The 18,388-nt window shown below is 40.4% G+C and overlaps 1 protein-coding gene across 11 annotated transcripts in view; it reads right to left on the minus strand.

Annotated features, from left to right (window-relative positions):
- Window positions 1-18,388, minus strand: part of LOC144492932 (ATP-binding cassette sub-family C member 5-like) — a 179,325-nt gene that overhangs the window by 130,077 nt on the left and 30,860 nt on the right. For 6 of the 11 annotated variants that reach the window (XM_078211585.1, XM_078211582.1, XM_078211590.1 and 3 more), the window contains exons 2-4: window positions 15,251-15,414; window positions 14,142-14,337; window positions 1,692-1,861 (exon numbers count right to left, since the gene is read on the minus strand). In XM_078211585.1, the coding sequence (XP_078067711.1) occupies window positions 1,692-1,861; window positions 14,142-14,183 (212 nt within the window). In that variant the 5' untranslated portion in view covers window positions 14,184-14,337; window positions 15,251-15,414. The remainder of the gene's footprint in view (window positions 1-1,691; window positions 1,862-14,141; window positions 14,338-15,250; window positions 15,415-18,388) is intronic. The other 5 variants (XM_078211586.1, XM_078211581.1, XM_078211591.1 and 2 more) reach the window with 3 other exon arrangements.

The following is an 18,388-nucleotide window of genomic DNA, read 5'->3' on the forward strand; positions in this document are numbered from 1 at the left end:
TGTGGTAAATCTTGCTGATCTGACGTCATGTTGGCGAGTTACAAAAATCTTTTGAGGGAAGAAGATCTGGCGAGGGGGTTCTTTAATTATATTTAAATTTATTGAAATAAATGGAAATCGGATTATCACCCATTATGGGCATAAATTCGATTACGTCACTGATGAAGGGTGGCAAAAATCAAACATTGTGATTGCTGGCGAGTTTCATGACTTCCGGGTTTTGCTCGATATTGAGCCCTTGCCAGCAATCACGCAGACTGAGATTACAGGCTCAAGGTACCGGCCAATATCTTTTCTTAAGACCAAAACTGCACACAGTAATCCAGATGTGGTCTCTCCAAAACACTGTACAACTATAGCAAGATATCTTTATTCCTGTACTCCATTCTCCTTGCAATAAAGGCCAAAATGCCATTTGTCTTCCTAATTGTTTGCTGTACCTGCGTGCTACCTTTCTGTGTTCCTTGTACTAGCACACCCAAAGTCTCTCTGAACACCAACATTTAAAAGTTTCTCACCTTTAAAAAATATTGCTTTTATAATCTTACGACCAAAGTTAATAACTTGACATTGCCCTCTACTATACTCTATCTGCCACCTTGTTGCCCCTTCACCTAACCTGTCTGCATCCTTTTGCAGTCCCTCAGTGTCCTCCCCACAGCTTGCCTTTCCACCTAGATTGGAATCATCAACAAACGCCTCTCCCTGGAGATCACATGGTCTGGAATGGGGGGGGTGGGGGTGAGTTAATAGGTTGTAATGAACAAAGCATCGTAGCTGTGAGGGACAGCTCGGTGGATAGGATATTGGTATGTAGATAGGCTGGAAAATTGGGCGGGGATCCTGGATTCAGGATTCATTCCTGGACCGGGGAGCGGCGCGGGCTTGGAGGGCCGAAGGGCCTGTTCCTGTGCTGTATTGTTCTTTGTTCTTTGTTAGCTTCATTACTCTCTATCTCTTCATCTAAGTCATTAATATAGATTGTAAATAGCAGAGGCACTAGCATTGATCTTTGTGGCAGTCCACTATTGACTGCCTGCAAACCTGAAAAAGCTCCGTTTATGTCCACTCTGTTTTTTATCTGTTAACTAATTCTCCATCCATACTAATATACCCTCAATTCCATGAGCCCTAATTTTGTCTATTAATCTTTCGTGCAACAGCTTATCAAATGCTTTTTGGAAATCCAGGTATACTATATTGACTGGTTTCCCTTTATCTACTGCTCTACTAGTTACTACTCAAGAAACTTCATAAATTTGTTTAACAGGATTTTGTTTTAGTAAAACCACATTAACTTGCTCTCCTGATACTCTGCTTTTTTAAGTGCATTGAAAAGACCTTCTGAATAATAGGTTCCAACATTTCCCCAACAACCGGTGTAATTCACTGCTTTCTCACTCCCCCCTTTCATTCAATCCCCTCCATAACATTTGCCAACTTTCAATCTAGCAGGACCATTGAAAATGATAACTATCACATCCATTATCACTGCAGTTATCTCTTTTGGAATCCCAGTGTGTGGGTGATCAGATCCCAGGGATTTGTTGGATCTAACCTATCCTAGTCTGTAGCGTAGTTACATCACACAGATTAAAGAAGCCTTGGTTGCTCACGCTACTCAATTCCTCTTGGGGAAAAGAGTTGGCCTGAATTTCCCCAAACTGTTCTCGCTGAACTTGTTTACTTACTTATTTGTTGTTCGGAAGGGTTTGAATAGTTGGAGACTTTGGTGGTACTTCCCCTTGCGTATTCTTCTCTCCTCCTCCAGTATCTGAAGGTTTGAGCTGGCAGAATTTCTGGAGGGATACCCTTCTTCTTGACATTCTTCCTCAGGTGCTTTTGCACAAAACACCTGATTCTAACAAAGAGAAAAACACAGTTGTAAGACCATCACAAATATGTATTTAAATGGAAGAATAACATGTGTTTATACCAGATTGAATCCATCACTTTTTATTATGTGTTGGCAATTTTGAGGAAGTGGAATGAGTTAGATTTGATTTAGATTTGAATTCAACCCAGACTGATGGAATGAAAACCTTTTGTTAGTTGGCAATCCATCAAAATGGGCTTCGGCAATTCATTTCCTACTGGGAGATGACACACATCTGTTTGTAATTTCATATCAAATTAACTATCTCAATGACTAGACGTATGGTAAATGATAAAAATAAACTGGGCAACCAGGAACAATTGTAGGGATCAGGTTTGGATCAGAATTGTGAAAGCCTTCTGTGCATCATCAGGTTATAATTGATTTGGAGTGCCTGAAATAGGAAAATGTTTCATCGCTACTATCATTCAAGATGATAAGCACAAAAAAAAAATCACCAAATCAAAATGTGGTAGTTAAAGCACTGCTTTTTACTCTGCACCTACTGGCAAACAGTCATTTTGATGTCAGTACTGATATCGCACAGATCAATAGATTAAAATTGCTCTACATAGGCTACATGCAATCTTAGTAGGTAATGCTGACACATCCCCTCGGAGTACAATAATTATGTTGAGTTACAGCAATTTTGCAGAGGTAGTGGGGTCATGAAGTTATAAATATTTTCTACTGTGAATAAAAAAACATTTATAGCATTGTAAAGTTTGATGCTAAATCACAGTTTGTGTAAATTTGAAAACAAATATAACCAGTGCTGAAATAAATACACCAAGTTAGTTTACTGTATTGAGGAATTAATTTAATCAGACAGAACACAAGAAAACAAAAAATATGTGCAGCAGTGGACCATATGGCCCATCAAGTCTGTCCTGCCACTAAATACGAGTCATCTGTTCTGCCATTCAATACGATCATGGCTGATCCTGGGCTTCAACCACACTTCCCTGCCCGTTCCCCACACCCTTTGATTCCTTGAGACACCAAAATACTGTCAATTCCAGCCACACCAACAATCACTTGCAATTTAACTATATAATTTTTAAAACATGTAACTAAATAGCATTGCTCACACTACAAGTTAATATCTAATCAGCTTCTGAAATTGTCCATGGTCTTCAATCAAATATTTTGTTTTTGATCATGCCAGAATTATCTTATATTTTTCCTCTCATCTTCAAGAGGGTGGATTCCTTAGAGAGGTGTGATTCTATGAAATCCTTTTGGTGTTTCTCCCAAGTGCAAATTATTTCATTTTAACAGCTAACATTGACAGGACCGTGGAGGCATTGTAGTAGAGTCCAAGAACCCGCACATGTACATTTCCATCAGTGTTTGTTCCATACTGATCAGAAGGATGACCCAAACAGAGTACCCCTGTTTACATTAGGGGAACAAATCAAATCAAAAAACCTTGGATTGTTTTCAAGTTTGCAAAGAATGGAATTTGAGAGGAGAACATTGGAATAGTGAAGCCTAGAGAAGACAGAAACTTGTAAGTGTTTTAGTACCAGATATGCTGAGGCAGGGATAGAGTGGAGAAACGTTATAGAGTTGGAAATAGATTTTTATGATGCCAGTGTTGGTGGGATTCCCACCAGTTTTCTGACCCAAACCCTCAATTTGAAAAAAATATAGTAAGATTTTACTGATATCAGCTAATTCACCAAAGATTTAGGATCCAACTCGCACCTTCCTGGTCTGTTTGACTTTATTGAATATATTCACTGGGGAGTGACTGTGTTAAAATATCCCTTGTTAGCCTTACATTGTCTTCAGCCTTTGACATAGCTGACTACACCATCCTCCTCCAACACTTCTCTGTTGTCCAGTTTGGTGGAATATTCATCCCATTCCCATCAGTCATAACCAGAGTTCCTTTCCTATTCCGACACCATTCTTCTGGTGACCCACAAGGATTTGGCTTCCTTTTGTTTCTCAACTACATGCTGCCCCTTGACTTCATTATCTAAACGTACAGAATCAGCATTGATGACACCCAGCTCTACCTCACCATTACATTCCCCAACCCCTTCACGGTCTCTAATTTGTCAGGCTGCCTGTTCAACATGCAATATGAGTTTTTCTAACCAAATATTGGGAGGACTGAAGTCAGAGGACAGCATTTTTCAGCTCCCCATGGCAAGTTTTCCCACGGCAGATGCACTGAACTACTGGCCTCTAGCAGGATCTCCTGGTCCAGCCAAAGTCTATGGATATTTGAATAGCTTTCCCACTGCAGCGCCAGGGAATCATGGGCAAGATCTTCTGGCCCTTCCCACCAGAGGGTGTCGATTTTTATGCAACTGGAAGATCTGCCAGAAGGAAGGACCAGAAAAATCTCAACCATAGGACGGAATCTTCCTATATTTTTTTCAAATTGAGGGTTTGGGTCAGAAAACTGGTGGGAATCCCATCAACACTGGCATCATAAAAACCTATTTCCAACTCTATAACATTTCTCACTCTATCCCTGCCTCAGCATATCTGGTACTAAAACACTTACAAGTTTCTGTCTTCTCTAGGCTTCACTATTCCAATGTTCTCCTCTCAAATTCCATTCTTTGCAAACTTGAAAACAATCCAAGGTTTTTTGATTTGATTTATTATTGTCACATGTATTAACATACAGTGAAAAGTATTGTTTCTTGTGCGCTATACAGACAAAACATACCGTTCATAGAGAAGGAAACAAGAGAGTGCAGAATGTAGTGTTACAGTCGTAGCTAGGATGTACAGAAAGATCAACTTAATGCAAGGTAAGTCCATTCAAAAGTCTGACAGCAGCAGGGAAGAAGCGTTCTCGAGTTGGTTGGTACGTGACCTCAGACTTATGTATCTTTTTCCTAGGTCTATTGGTCAAAGATCTACTGTTTGTGGCCTAATCAAGTCTCGTTCACCCATCTACCATAAGCTCACTCATCTATATTGCCTCCCAGTTAAGCAACACATCAATTTTAAAATTCCCATTCTTGTTTCCAAATCCTTCCATTGTCCAGCCCCTCCCTATCTCTATATCCTTTTCCCTACTGCCCTCAAAGATATCTGCAATCCTCCAATTCTGTCATCAAGTAATGTCATTTTAAATACTTCATCATTGACAGCCATGTCTTGAGCTGCCAACATCCTCAGCTCTGGAACTCTCTCCCCAAAACTCTCCATCTCTTTGCTCCTCCAAGATACTGCTAAAAAAATTTGATTAGGTTTTTTAAAAAACTCCTTGAACAATCTGCCCTAATAACTCCTAATGTGACTGAAATCGAATTTCATTTGATTAACATTCATATGAAGCACGTGGGGACAATGTATTATGTTAAAGGCACTACATAAATACAAGTTGTTGTTCATCACAAAACCATATAAAATGACCTTCATATAAAATGACCTTCATCAAAATTAAAGAAAGACTGTATTTATATAGCATCTTTCAAGATCTAGGAACATATAAAAGCGCTTTTTTGAATTGTGGTCATTTGTGTAATGTAAAAAGCCTGATAACCAATTTGTACATAGCGAAATTCCACTACTAGCAAAGTGATAATGACCAGGTAAATTTATTTTTTGAAAGCTATGACCCCCAACATACCGCCCCATCATAACCCCTGACATGCCCCCCATCATGACCCCTTTCATGCTCCACCCCTGCCCCCCTGTCATAGCCCCCACTCAGGTCCCACCCCCTTGGCACTGCCCCAGCACACTGGCAGTGCCCAACTGGCGCTGCCAGGGTGTCTGGTGGGCACTGCCCAGCCATGCCCTAGCCCAATGGGGCTTTGGATATTTAAATGCTACTTTAAATACGCTAATTGGTCTCGTGCCCAGATCCGGTTTGTGCCAGGAGAAAGGGACCAGAATAATTGCAAATTGTTTGGTGCTGTGCGCAAAGCTGATATTTAACCTCGCATGCTATTTTCCGTGATCGGCGCGATCTGCGCCAGGCGAGGCGAGGTTGGAAAATCGCCCCCATTGATTGAGAGGTAAATATTGACCAGGACAGTGGGGATGATTTCCCCGCTTTTCTTCAAAATATATCATGTGATCTTTTCTGTTCATCTGAGAGGGCAAACAGGTTTAACATCTCACCTGATAGATGGGACCTCCACCCATGCAGCACCTTCTCTGTACTGCACTGTTGTGTTAGCCTAGATTTTGTGCTCATGTCTCTGGAGTGGGACCACACCTTTCTGGCTCAAAGGTGAGGGTGCTACTAGCTAGCCACAGTTAGCATCTATGAGGAGAGGTAGTATGACAGAAATGTTTAGGGTGGGAATTTCAGCTCATGGGTGCCTGAGACAGCCGAAGGGAAGGTCACTAATGGTAGGACTAAGGAAGTTGGAGATACATGACAGACAGCATCACAATGGAATTCTCTTCTGAAGTTTGGCTGCGGCATATCATCACGTCGAGTAGCGAGAGCTTTATATCGATCTGACTGATCTGAGTGTGCTTGGTGCTAACAGTGAAACCTTGGAATTTCCATTCCTCACCTTGAGGAACACAGAAACATTATTTGAAAACCATTAATCACAAATACTGCCCATGTATTTTATAACTTGGCACGTGGCCTACGAATAGATTATTGCAACAAAACACAGTAACTTTAACTTCATAACACAACAAACAATGGGAAAAGAACTAACAATCACTCAAAAGTAAGTCAGGACTCACACTGAAGTATCCAAATTTCAACTATTTGTTTTGACCTCCATGAAAAACACATGATCTTAATTTTATAAATATTATTTGGTGTGAGAAAGAAGCAATTAAAATTTCCTTTTTAGATGAATGCGACATGCAGAATTAAGGCTTCATGTTCCTGCACAGATGTTTTACTTCAAAACATTTTGCAAAACATATCCCTTCACATTTGAAAGATAACCAACTTGCTTTACAGATACGTAAGCAAAAACAAATGGATGCTGAGACAAAGAAGGAAGTAACAGGTGAGGAAGACAGTGAGGCGGAAGTAATTTAAAAAAATATCCTTGGATGAGGTCTAGATATCTGGAGGTAGGACCACTAAGGAGGGAGCAAAGCGAAGAAGGAATTCAGGAGAAGTCAGAATGTGGGAATTTTGGGGAGGGTGTCACACTGAGGATATGCTACAGAAATAAGATCAGGGTATTGATTTAAATACAAGAATAAAAGTGTTTCTTTGAGATGTTGAGAGATCAAAGGCCAATGCAAGTCAGCAAGTATAAGCAGAATGCGCACAATGGAGTTACTGTGAGATAAGGTATCAACAGCTTTGGATGAGCTGAGCTTTTCAGAGGGTTGATGGTGGGGGGTGCTGGCAATGAGATGATCAGAATACAAGAGTCTGGAACTAAAGACATGTGGATGAGGGTTTCACTGGTACTGGTCTGAGGCTGGTGCAGAGGAGAATATGCAAGAGGAAACTGGCAGCCTTTGTCAGACAACCGATAGAGTTGTAACCTTGATTTGAGGTTTAAGAGGATGCCAGGTTTGTAAGTAATCCGGTTCTGTCCAGATTAATAGTTGTGTAGAATGGGATGGAGTCAGTAATAAGGGTACCTGGAAAATGATGTGGCGGTGTTGATGATGATGGTCTAGCTTTCTGAATGTTTAGTAAGAGGAAGTTGCAGCCTATCCAATTCTAGATGCTAGGTAAGTGATAGGATAGTGGCATTGAAGGAGTTGAGAGAGTTTATAGAGAGTTGAACAAGGATATTATGAGCAGTCATATGGTCAACAACCACATTAATTTTATCTTGAATCCAAGATTTGGCCCACTTTGTTGTAGCAGCTAAATCAACCTTTGCATGTCGAAAGCATTCTGAAAACATATTTATTGGCCTTCAATTACCATCTACATACTTCTTTTTTCAGCGCCCCACATTGTGAAGTGGTTTGAAATATTCCACTACATTAGAAATGTTACATATATCCAAGCTGTTTATTTAAGTACCCGAGGAAATTAATAGTGCTTGACATTATGAAGAACTAGAGGCTAGGAAACAAATCCTTTCTGACAGGATTGTGTAAATAAATAAACATAACAGAAACAGAATTCAATAAATGAATCCAAGAGAAAATCTCCAGTTGTTCAAAGCCAAAATTCTAACATCCCCTGAATCCTCCTCACATTTAACACAAATACAAAGTTATGTTAAGTGCTACTTTTTGGTCCCTTTTATTTATATTGTTATTCTAGGAATGTTTGAGGAATTCTGCATCATTAGCCCCACCCACTGGTGAACCTTCCTATATTCTAGGATTTGTTGTCACTTATCCAGGTGTCTAAGCAAATTTTGTCTATGTACTTAAGAGCACAGCTTCCCAGTAGAAATACATCATCATGGAATACTCCTACGGAACCTTCCATATTTTATCATATTTCTGCATTTCCCTCAAAAGTCAATCGAATAACACAACTTGATTTAGTCTTTTATTGGCAAACAAACATTGCTAAACAGTAAAAGACTAAGCGAACAGTAGCAATAGTACGCTATATATTTTGCAACAATAATTAAACATAATTGTTTCCTCAGTTAATAGAAAAGGTCTTTTCCACAAAAGTTATTTCACCTATCACACTCCAATTTGAATGAGCCAGACTGAGAAAAGCTTTCCAGAAAATGACTAGAACCAAAATTAAATTCCAATCAGTGAACCAAAAAATTTACAAAACCCACATTTAAACAAATACTACAAGGTATTTGGAATCAATCTGAATGATTTCATATGGCATTGGTTTCTTCAATTTTCTCAAGGTATACAGGAGATCGCAAACAACATTGACTCACAGGAAAGCATGTCCTAGTTGATTTTGTAATGTTGGAAATTTTAGTTATTGTTAATCCAAGGACAACTGACTGATAACGACTAAAGTTTACAACATCTGCATCAAAATACACAAGGATTTTCTGAGTAGGGGCAGATTTCAAACCCTTGTACATGTTAGAATGTAACTGGTGACAACTTTGTACTGGATGTGATGTGATCAATGGCAACAAGATGTAAGAGTCAGCTGACCTAGTAAACCATGGAACCAATTGCAGAATGATGTAATAGTCAGCTGACTAACTATAAATAAGAATCTGTGTAGAATTGTGGGTTGCTTGGATTGGCCCAGGGCGAGGCCCCAAGTTTGGAGTAATGATGTTTCTTTATTAAACCCTTCCTTTGATTTTATAAGTTGGAGTAAGTTTTGTTCTATTTTTATTGTCTGCATTTGAAGAGTTACTTCTGATGAAACAGTGCATCTTGACAAATTAAAGAAGTTAATTGAATATTGTATAACCAAAAGAAGAACTGTAAGTCAGGGAATAGCTCTGTCCTAACTTACAAGGCAGCATCTGTGGGGACAGAAACAGTTAATATTTCAGGTCAATGACCTTTCACTCTTAAACATCAGATAGAATTGTTACTGCTCATAACAGAGGGGTCAGCAGCCGGAGAGGAACCTAATAGCCATAGCAATAGAAACACACTTCCAGGTTTCCTGACCAACCAGAGAGTGCAGAGGTGAAAAACAAGGATGTCTATTTAAAGGGACCTCCACAAGTCAGAATGCCTCTACTGCAGATCTGTCACTGATGATAAAGTGAGTAGGAGGGCAGATGCGCAACACTGGATGGCTATTTGCTAGTTTTCTGCTTTCTTGAGGGCCATTTTTCAGGTTGTGAGTACCCAAAAAGAAATATTGTTCTTTGTGAATGGAAGAGGCCAGCCTCTCAAACAAAAGAGGCACAGTTTGAAGTAGCTGAAGAATTGAGCAGTATGCGGTGCCTTGCAGTTTGATACAGGAGGTTCAATCACATCATGAGGGCATGAAAGGTGAGTGGCATCCCACATTTTAGTATCAACTACCACACTCTGAATTTCCAAGCATTCTCCTGCACAGCATCTCTCAGGCCAATACACCTTGCAGCTCAGTTCATCTGTTCTAATTCATGCCTTTCATCTCCCAAATGTCCTACATATATGATGCAGGAACTATTGCAGGAGGATGCATGACTCAAGTCCTGGGAGGAGGGTTGTACATTCTAAGCACCATTGCACAAATAATGCAGACTCTATACCAGCAGATACATAATTTGGTGAGACTTCCAAGACATTAGCTTAGGTTGTGATGTGTGGGTCACCATCTAACAAGTAAACAGGAGCAAGTGTTGAGGATAGATAAAGCTGCAGACTGTCTCTGTTGAAGAGAGTAAGAAGTTTAACAACACCAGGTTAAAGTCCTGTTGGACTTTAACCTGGTGTTGTTAAACTTCTTACTGTGTTTACCCCAGTCCAACGCCGGCATCTCCACATCTGTTGAAGAGCACAGGACACTCCAAGGCCTACTCATCTGGATGCAAAAGCTGAGCTTCAGGTGCTATCCACAAAGTGGACTATTCTGGAGCAGCAAGAGAAAATGTTCTGTCAGCATTTCCGAAGATACTGCATATCATCAGAGTTTGGAGAAATCTGGATGCGATGCTGTCTTAAGCTTTTGTGCTGAGGTCTATCTCCAAGAGAGACCATCTGCATGGAGCATCAGATGAGGTAGATAACCCAATGAATATGTGCTTTGCACAGAAGTTTGCACACTCAAACTTCCATTTTAAATAGGATGGTGGAAAGCCACACATGGCCCCAGCGCCTCACTGCATGTGCGGGAAAGTGATTTCCAGCTCTTGGCTAAAAAGGAAATGCGGGTATACCATGAGAAGGAAGATGGAGAAAGATATATAGAAATGGAATTTCTACTCCAGGCATTTTCACTTCTCATCCCTTTTACGCAAACCCTCCCCCCTACCCCACTTGCTGCATGGCGGTACAGTGGTTAGCACTGCTGCCTCACAGCACCAGGGACCCGGGTTCGATTCCTGGCTTGGGTCACTGTCTAAGTGGAGTTTGCACATTCTGCCTGTGTCAGATTTCCTCCGGGTGCTCCAGTTTCCCCCCACAGTCCAAAGATGTGCAGGTTAGGTGAATTGGTCATGATAAATTCTCCCTCAGTGTACCCAAACAAGCGCTGGAGTGGGGCGACTAGGGGATTTTCACAGTAACTTCATTGCAGTATGCATTGTAGTGTGAATGTAAGCCTACTTGTGATTAATAAATAAACTTTTAAACTTTATCTCAGTGAGTCTGCCCCTGCAGGTGGGGCAGTTTTTGATGCGGCCCCCATGGGCCCCAAAACCCAAACAATGATGCCCAGAGCATCTCAACTGTCACAGCAGTGGAATGAGCAGCCTAACTTTCGTTATGCACAGCCTAAGTAGTAGCACCGCACAGAAGTAAAGACTTTTAGTTTCTGAGGTGGATTCATTTGGGAGTTCATAGCAATGTCACTATATTAATGTTTTTGAGAATGTTTATAAAGAATCAATGTTTTTACAATTCTCCACTATCCAGTCACCTCCACTATTACCTCTTGCCTGCCAAATGGCCATCAGTCTTGAGTAGAATGGTAAATCAAGAATAGAAGGTGAACAAAGGGTGTGAATCAGATAACAGAATTGTTATAATGCAGAAGGAAGCCACTTGGTCCGTTGTATCTGCATCAACAATTTATTCAGTACCATTCTCCCACCTCTCCTGTCTTCTCCCCTTAACCTTGCACATTCTTCCTCTTCAGATAATAGTTTAATTCCCTTTTGAATGTTTCAACCGAACCTGCCTCCATCACACTCTCAGGTAGTGCATTCCAGACCTTAATCATTCGTTCGTGAAAAAGTATTTCCTCATATTGCTTTTGCTTTCTTTACCTAATATTTTAAATCTGTGTCCTTTGATTCTCATTCCTTTCACCAATGGAAATAGTTTATCCCCATCTACTCTGCCCAGACCCCTCATGATTTTGAATATCTCCACCAAATCTCCTCTCAGCCTTCTTTTCGCTAAGGAAAACAGTCCTAACTTCTCAAATCCATCTTCATAACTTAAGTTCCTCATCTCTGGAACTAATTCTGTGATTCTTTTCTGCACTCTCTACAATGCTTTCACACCCTTCCTAAAGTGTGACGCACAGAACCAATGCAACTCCAGGTCAGGCGAGTATAGTGCTTTATACAAGTTCAACATAACCACCTTGCTCTTGTATTCCATGTCCCTAATAATAAAGCTCAGGGTACTCTACGCTTTATTGACCATGCTCCCAATCAGTCCTGCCACCGTCAATGACTTATGCACAGTGGTTCTCTGCACCCCATTTAGACTTGCGCCCTTTGTATTGTCTCTTCATGTTCTTTCAACCAAGATGAATCACTTCATATTTCTCTGCATTGAACATAATCTGCCATCTGTTTGCTCATTCTACTAACTTGTCTATGTCCCTTTGAAGCTCCACATTATCCTCCTCACAGTTCACAATGCTCCCAAGCTTCATATCATATGTAAATTTTGAAATTGTGCCCTGTATATCAAGGTCTAGGTCATTACTATACATCAGAAAAGGTCCCAACACTGACCTGCCATGAAAGTCTCCAAGTTTCTTGAAATGCTGTTGTTCAGTCATGTTGAGGAAATTTATCCTCTGTCTATATATCCTGTTTTGGGGTATTGCCTCTTCGAAGTTGGAGTTCTGTGTCCATCCCTCTGTCCTCTTGAATAAGCAGGTGACTGAGAAGGCAGCTGCTGCTAGCGTTGCTTCTGCTGCTGTTGGTATTCCTGGCACTTGCTCCTCCTGTTCTATGTTAAGAGAACCAAGGAAGCGCTGCATAAGCTGCAGAAACTGCTCCCATGCTGATAGCATGGAAGTGCAGATCAAGGTGAGAAAAGGTCAAGAAAACAGAACCCATCTCCAAAATATTGGAAATCACCTCTAAAGCAGTGAAAGCACAATCTCAGAACAAGACCTTTGAAAAAAATTCAATCGCTTCAGCGAGGAAGCAGTCGTGCTGTTTCAATACAGTCATCAATTTTTCCTGTGCTCTCGCATTGTTGACCCTGGTAAGTTTCTGACAGCTTAGGAAACCCCATAACAGCTAAAGCCAAAATGGGTTAAATATGCTTTCAGTTGTCTTTCTAAATGTTTAAGTATATGCACAAGTGATTCCACCCTCTAAACCCACACTTGCTAAACCCTAAAATGAAAGGGGTTGTGTTGGCTTCCTACATGCCATAATTTTTCAAAGTTTTAACACTAACACCATCCCTATCGTTCTCCAAATGTTGGCATTCTGACCTCGCTTGCTGGTCAAAATTAATGCCCTTTAACTTTGTTTCTCACTCCACAGATGGTATCCACCTGACCTGTATTTATTTTTAGATTTCCAGAAACATGATATTTTACTTTCCCTAATTATTAGGACAATATAAATAAATAAGCACAACAAAAAAACGACTTCCACAGTAAATCCCTTTAATTTCCTTAATTGAGAGATCATCGCCACACCCCAATGTTTTTCAAATAATCCCAGACCCTAAATTCTAGTTCCGAGCACCCACTTGAAACAAATGACTCCAAAACTACATTAAAGTTTACTGTCTTATAAATTGCAAGTGGAACAGTAGAACCCAATAAAACCATATAGACTATGAAAGATCCAGATAATATTTATCGTAAAATTACAATAAATGCATTAATTGTGTGGAGAACCGTAAAAAACACTTGTTTTGTGACAAATATGACGAAATTTGATTTCTCATTTTAAGATGGAATAATAAATAGTATGTACATCCGCGACTGACAGGAGTAAATATATATATGAACATTGAAAACATTTAATCTACCCTATCGACATATAAAATACAATTTGGCGTGGTGGGGGGTGGGAGGGGGAGGGGCTGGTGGAACAGGTATTTGATTTCCTTGATGGCGCTTGCACAGTGAATAAAGGCCAATTTATTGAGGGACAGCCTGGGTCACATCACAAAACGAATTCTGGCATTTCCCGGGAATTGATTACAAAGGTACGAATTGTAAAAAATAAACTCCCACAAAGCGTCCTGAGCGTGAAATAAAATTACGTCAGCGAGAGGAAACATATAGATCAATTCAGGGCCATCTGTGTATGTATTTTAAAGGGTTCCAAAGTCTTCCGAGTTTATTTGGAACTCAGTTACTGAAGTGTTGCAGTTATATTACGATTAAAAGACACAGCACGTCAATAATAATGAATGGCTCAAATAAACATGTGCTCAACACCAAGGCTATTCTTGGTCTCACGCAGTGTATAACGGTGCAGAAACGGAGTGAAGCTGTTGAATATGCATTCTGAAATTCCGAAACTATTTGAAGTGGCAGGGTTATCATTACAGTGCTATTAATAAACTTCTTGTAGCAACTTACAGCTTTGAGATCATCACTGAAACAAGCCTCGACCTTTTCCATGTAAGTCTAAGTGTTTTTTGGAGAAGTAGATCAGTCTTCGCATCTGTTGCGTTGTGTTCCCACAATGTGATCAGAATCAACTGGAACTGCAGATACCAACGTCTGTCGTGTCGTCATTGGCACCAATGCCAATCACATAGCGACATTCACAGCCCTAGTAACAAGGTCACATGAACATAAACAAGTATAGATCGCGATGCAACAGGAGAAAGGAATCAGATTCAATCAGATCTGTGACAGAGGAATCATAACCGAATGATATGGGGGGGGGGGGGGCAGTAATAATTCAATAAGGAGCTCAGAATTTGAACGACAAGTGGACAGAATTACAATATATCATTCAGTCATTGGGGCAATATCACTATATAATAAAAATACAACTAAAGAGCATTCCGGGATAGTGCAAGATAGTCGCAGTGGCCGGTAACGGTCTCACGCAGGAGTTCACAATCATTTAGTTTCTGATGTCCCGTCTCTTGTTTAAGTTAGCGGATAAAACTGGCAACCAGGACCTCAGAGGTAGTAGTCTCTGCCTTACTCTCTGGAACACAACTATTCCGGTACAAAGGTTATGCAATGAAACACGTATATTGTTATTTTTGTTTTACTAAATGTGAAACTTGTTGCTGGGGCTAAGTGGCTCATGCCACATGTTTAGAGAACAGCAGCAAGTTCTCACAAAGCAAGATCCCACGCCATAAAATTAGATGGATTACCAAAGACAACATTCAGCTAAAGTCCAGGTTAATGGTCCAACGCAAAATGGCGTATTTTGTGTATATATAAAAAAGTCAATCGTCATGGTCGTCTGCACGTCAAGTCACAGAGTTGACAACCCATGGACCCGGGGGGCCACAAACTGGAAGGTAGTGGTAGCGGGCAGTTTGATCAGCAGCCGCCCAAGCTCAACTTGGCTCTGTAAAGAACTGCCACGGAAACCGCACAGCCGCATGAGGGGCTCAAGATGAAGTCAGCCGAACATCCGCCGACACTTTATCTTGGTAATTCTTAGCCCATTGCCCCACAAAACAAACCATCAAAGCCCCACAGCCAGATGCTTTACTTACCTGGTTTAAACATGGTGAGCATGCAGTGCACAGCCTGCGGTGAACAGAACCCACTCTGAACTGTCACTAACGGTTCTGGGAGGGAGGGGGGAACACGCTCTCCGCTTCTCCAACATCAATAAATGTTTTTTGCTTTCCTCTGTCACCTTATGCTTCTCCCTATGCTGAGAGTGTGCAATTTAATTAAATTACATACCAGGAATAGCGCAACAGAATTTTCTATTGTGACTTTTCACCAAAAGATACAGATTTGGTGGACCCCTCAAAACTTTCTCGCAGTACCCAGGTGAAGAACCCCTGGTCTAATATTTACATTCGCATCACCACGGTCAAAGGTGGCACATTATACTCAAATCTCAGTCACCAATGGAATAATTTAACTATATGAGGCATGAGAACATTATTACAATGAGGCAACCAATTTCATGAAATCTCATTAAAGTATGAAAAACCACCCACAGAGAAAAAACGTGAATACCAATCAGTACATAATGCAAGTCACTAAAACGATGACAGCACTGTATAAGGGATTGCCCATCTTAATGCTACTAACAGATTTCAAAGGATATATTTAGTACATGTAAAGGGGACGATTAAAACCCATTTTTTAATGAAAGGTAAGATGGATAAACGCACTAATCACGCCTTTGCTGTTATAGCAATTGTGCAAAATATAGACGAGGCACGCGGGGCATCATCAAACACAAGGGCACAGAATTATACATTTAGTGATGTTCCAGTTAGAGAGGTAGATGAAATGGGATCTTAAACTGCGAGATTGGGCAATAGGTGTCAAATGAAAATTGAATTAGAGAAATGAGAGGACCTACATTTTGGAAAGAAGAATAAGGACAGAATAAATATAAATACATTAAATGGTAAAACCTTCAATTGCGTAGAGGAAGAGAGACTTCAGAGTTCAAATTAAAAAATAGGAATTTAGGGGAATAAACTAGCAAGGAGAACCTCAAAGGTAGTGTTCACTGCATTACTCCCAGTGCCAAATACTAGTTAGTGAGTCCAGAAATAGGAGGATAGAATATGCATGATAGGCTTTAGATTTCTGGAACTTGGGACTGGTTCTGGAGAAGATGAAATCTGTAAAGGCCAGATAGGTTGCACATGAAAAGAGTCAGGATGTCAGATTGATGAATACAAGTGAGAACCAGGCTGAATACAGAACGATCAGAGGGGAATAAGTGTGAGGTTATCCATTTTGGTCAGATGAATAAAAAGGCAACTATTGTCATATGACAAGTGACTGGCAGTCAGCATAAAGGAAATCCAAAAGTCTTCAATACCAAAAGAGGATTTATGCATGGAGGCCAAAAGTATTGCTGAGGTACTAAATGATTACTGTTACGATCCCAGTTGATGATGGACAATCATATCCCAGAGTGAAACTTGGCTTGATAGATCCAAACATTTTTTTAAGACACCATGGAGGAAAATAACTGAACAAGTTCACGAGAGTCTGCTGGTTAACTTATTACACGAAGAATAAAATATCTATTAAAACAAGAAAATGAATTGTGTTACACCAGACAAAAAGGTCAGAAAGATCTCAATTCAAACACCAGATTCAATTTTCTAATATATATAATATAATATATTCCAAAAATGTGCGGGTTAGGTTGACTGGTCATACTAAATTGACCCTTAAGTGTCAGGGGGATTAGAAGGGTAAATATGTGGGGTTACGGGGATAGGGTGGGATTATTGCCGGTGCAAGCTCGATGGGTCGAATGGCCTCCTTCTGCACTAGAGATTCTATGATTCCTTTACCCAGCAATATCTTTGCACACATTAAGCAAGTGAAGAGTTACCACTCGCTTGACACAAAGGCTCCTTGCTTTGGACTGGCACACATGCGAACGATTTTCTTTTGATGAATTCTTGAGCATTCACTTGATATTTCTCACCCAGCTTGTATTTCACCACAAAATAATTGCACTTCAAACTCATTGCGAGCGAGCTTGAGCCACTGCCTTTCATTATTTATGTTAATGACTGAGACTTGTGTAGCTGGGCACAAGTTCGAAATTTGCAGATGGCACAAAATTTGGAAGTGGCATGAACCATGAGCAAGGTAGTGATAGACTTCAAGAGGACACAGACAGGCTGGTGGAATGGGCAGTGGTTCTAAAGCCAACACCTGGGCAACCTAATTATACACATTTCTGCAGTCCAAAAAACAACTGTTCATCACTATTTTGTTTCCTGTTACTTAGCATTTATCCATGCTGCCATTGCACACGTATCCCATTGGATTCAACTTTGCTGACAATCCTACTATGTGGCATTACTACTACTGGTGGAATGGGCAAACATGTGGCAGATGAAATTTAATACATTTTGGAAGGAAAATGAGGAAAGGCTATATAAAACAAAAAGTACAGTTCTAAAACGAGTATGTATGCACAAATTGTTGAAGGTGGTAGGCCAGGTTGAGAAAGCTGTTAATAAGGTATATGGGATCTTGGGCTTTATAAATAGAGGAAAAGAGTTCAAAATGGAGGTGATATGATGAACTTTCATAAAACATTGGGCCAGTCTTAACTGGAGAATTGTGCCCAATTCTGGGTGCCACACTTTCGGAAGGATTACAGAAGACTTATGAGAGTGGCTGCAGGTGAGAGCTTTCAATTATGTGGACAGACTGACAAAGCTGAGGCTGTTCTCCTGAAAGAAGGTTAAAAGGAGATTTGTTAGAGGTACTGTATTACAAAATCATGGGGAATTAGAACAGAGTGCAAGGAAGAAACTGTTCCCATTGGTGGAAGGGTCAAGAACCAGAAGACACTGATTTAAAGTGATTGGTAAAAGGACTAGTGATGACATGAAGAAAAGCATCAATGCAGGATCTCCTCGGGTAACTGCCCTAGGCCCAACCTTTATTAAGTATCATTTGGAACTCCTCACACTGAAGCAGTCGGTGTCCTTGTGCAGCAAGATCTCGACAGCATTCAGGTTTGGTGGCAAGTAACACTTGTGCCATACAAATGCTGGGCAGTAGCCATCCAAAAAGAGAGAATCTTAACCATCTCTTCATGACTTCAATAGCATTGCAATGCTGAATTGCCCAACATCCTGTGGTTACCATTGACTAGAAATTGAATCGGACCAGGCGTATAAATA

This window comes from Mustelus asterias, chromosome 4 (genome assembly GCF_964213995.1).
Source record: "Mustelus asterias chromosome 4, sMusAst1.hap1.1, whole genome shotgun sequence".
Taxonomy (NCBI): Eukaryota; Metazoa; Chordata; class Chondrichthyes; order Carcharhiniformes; family Triakidae; genus Mustelus; species Mustelus asterias.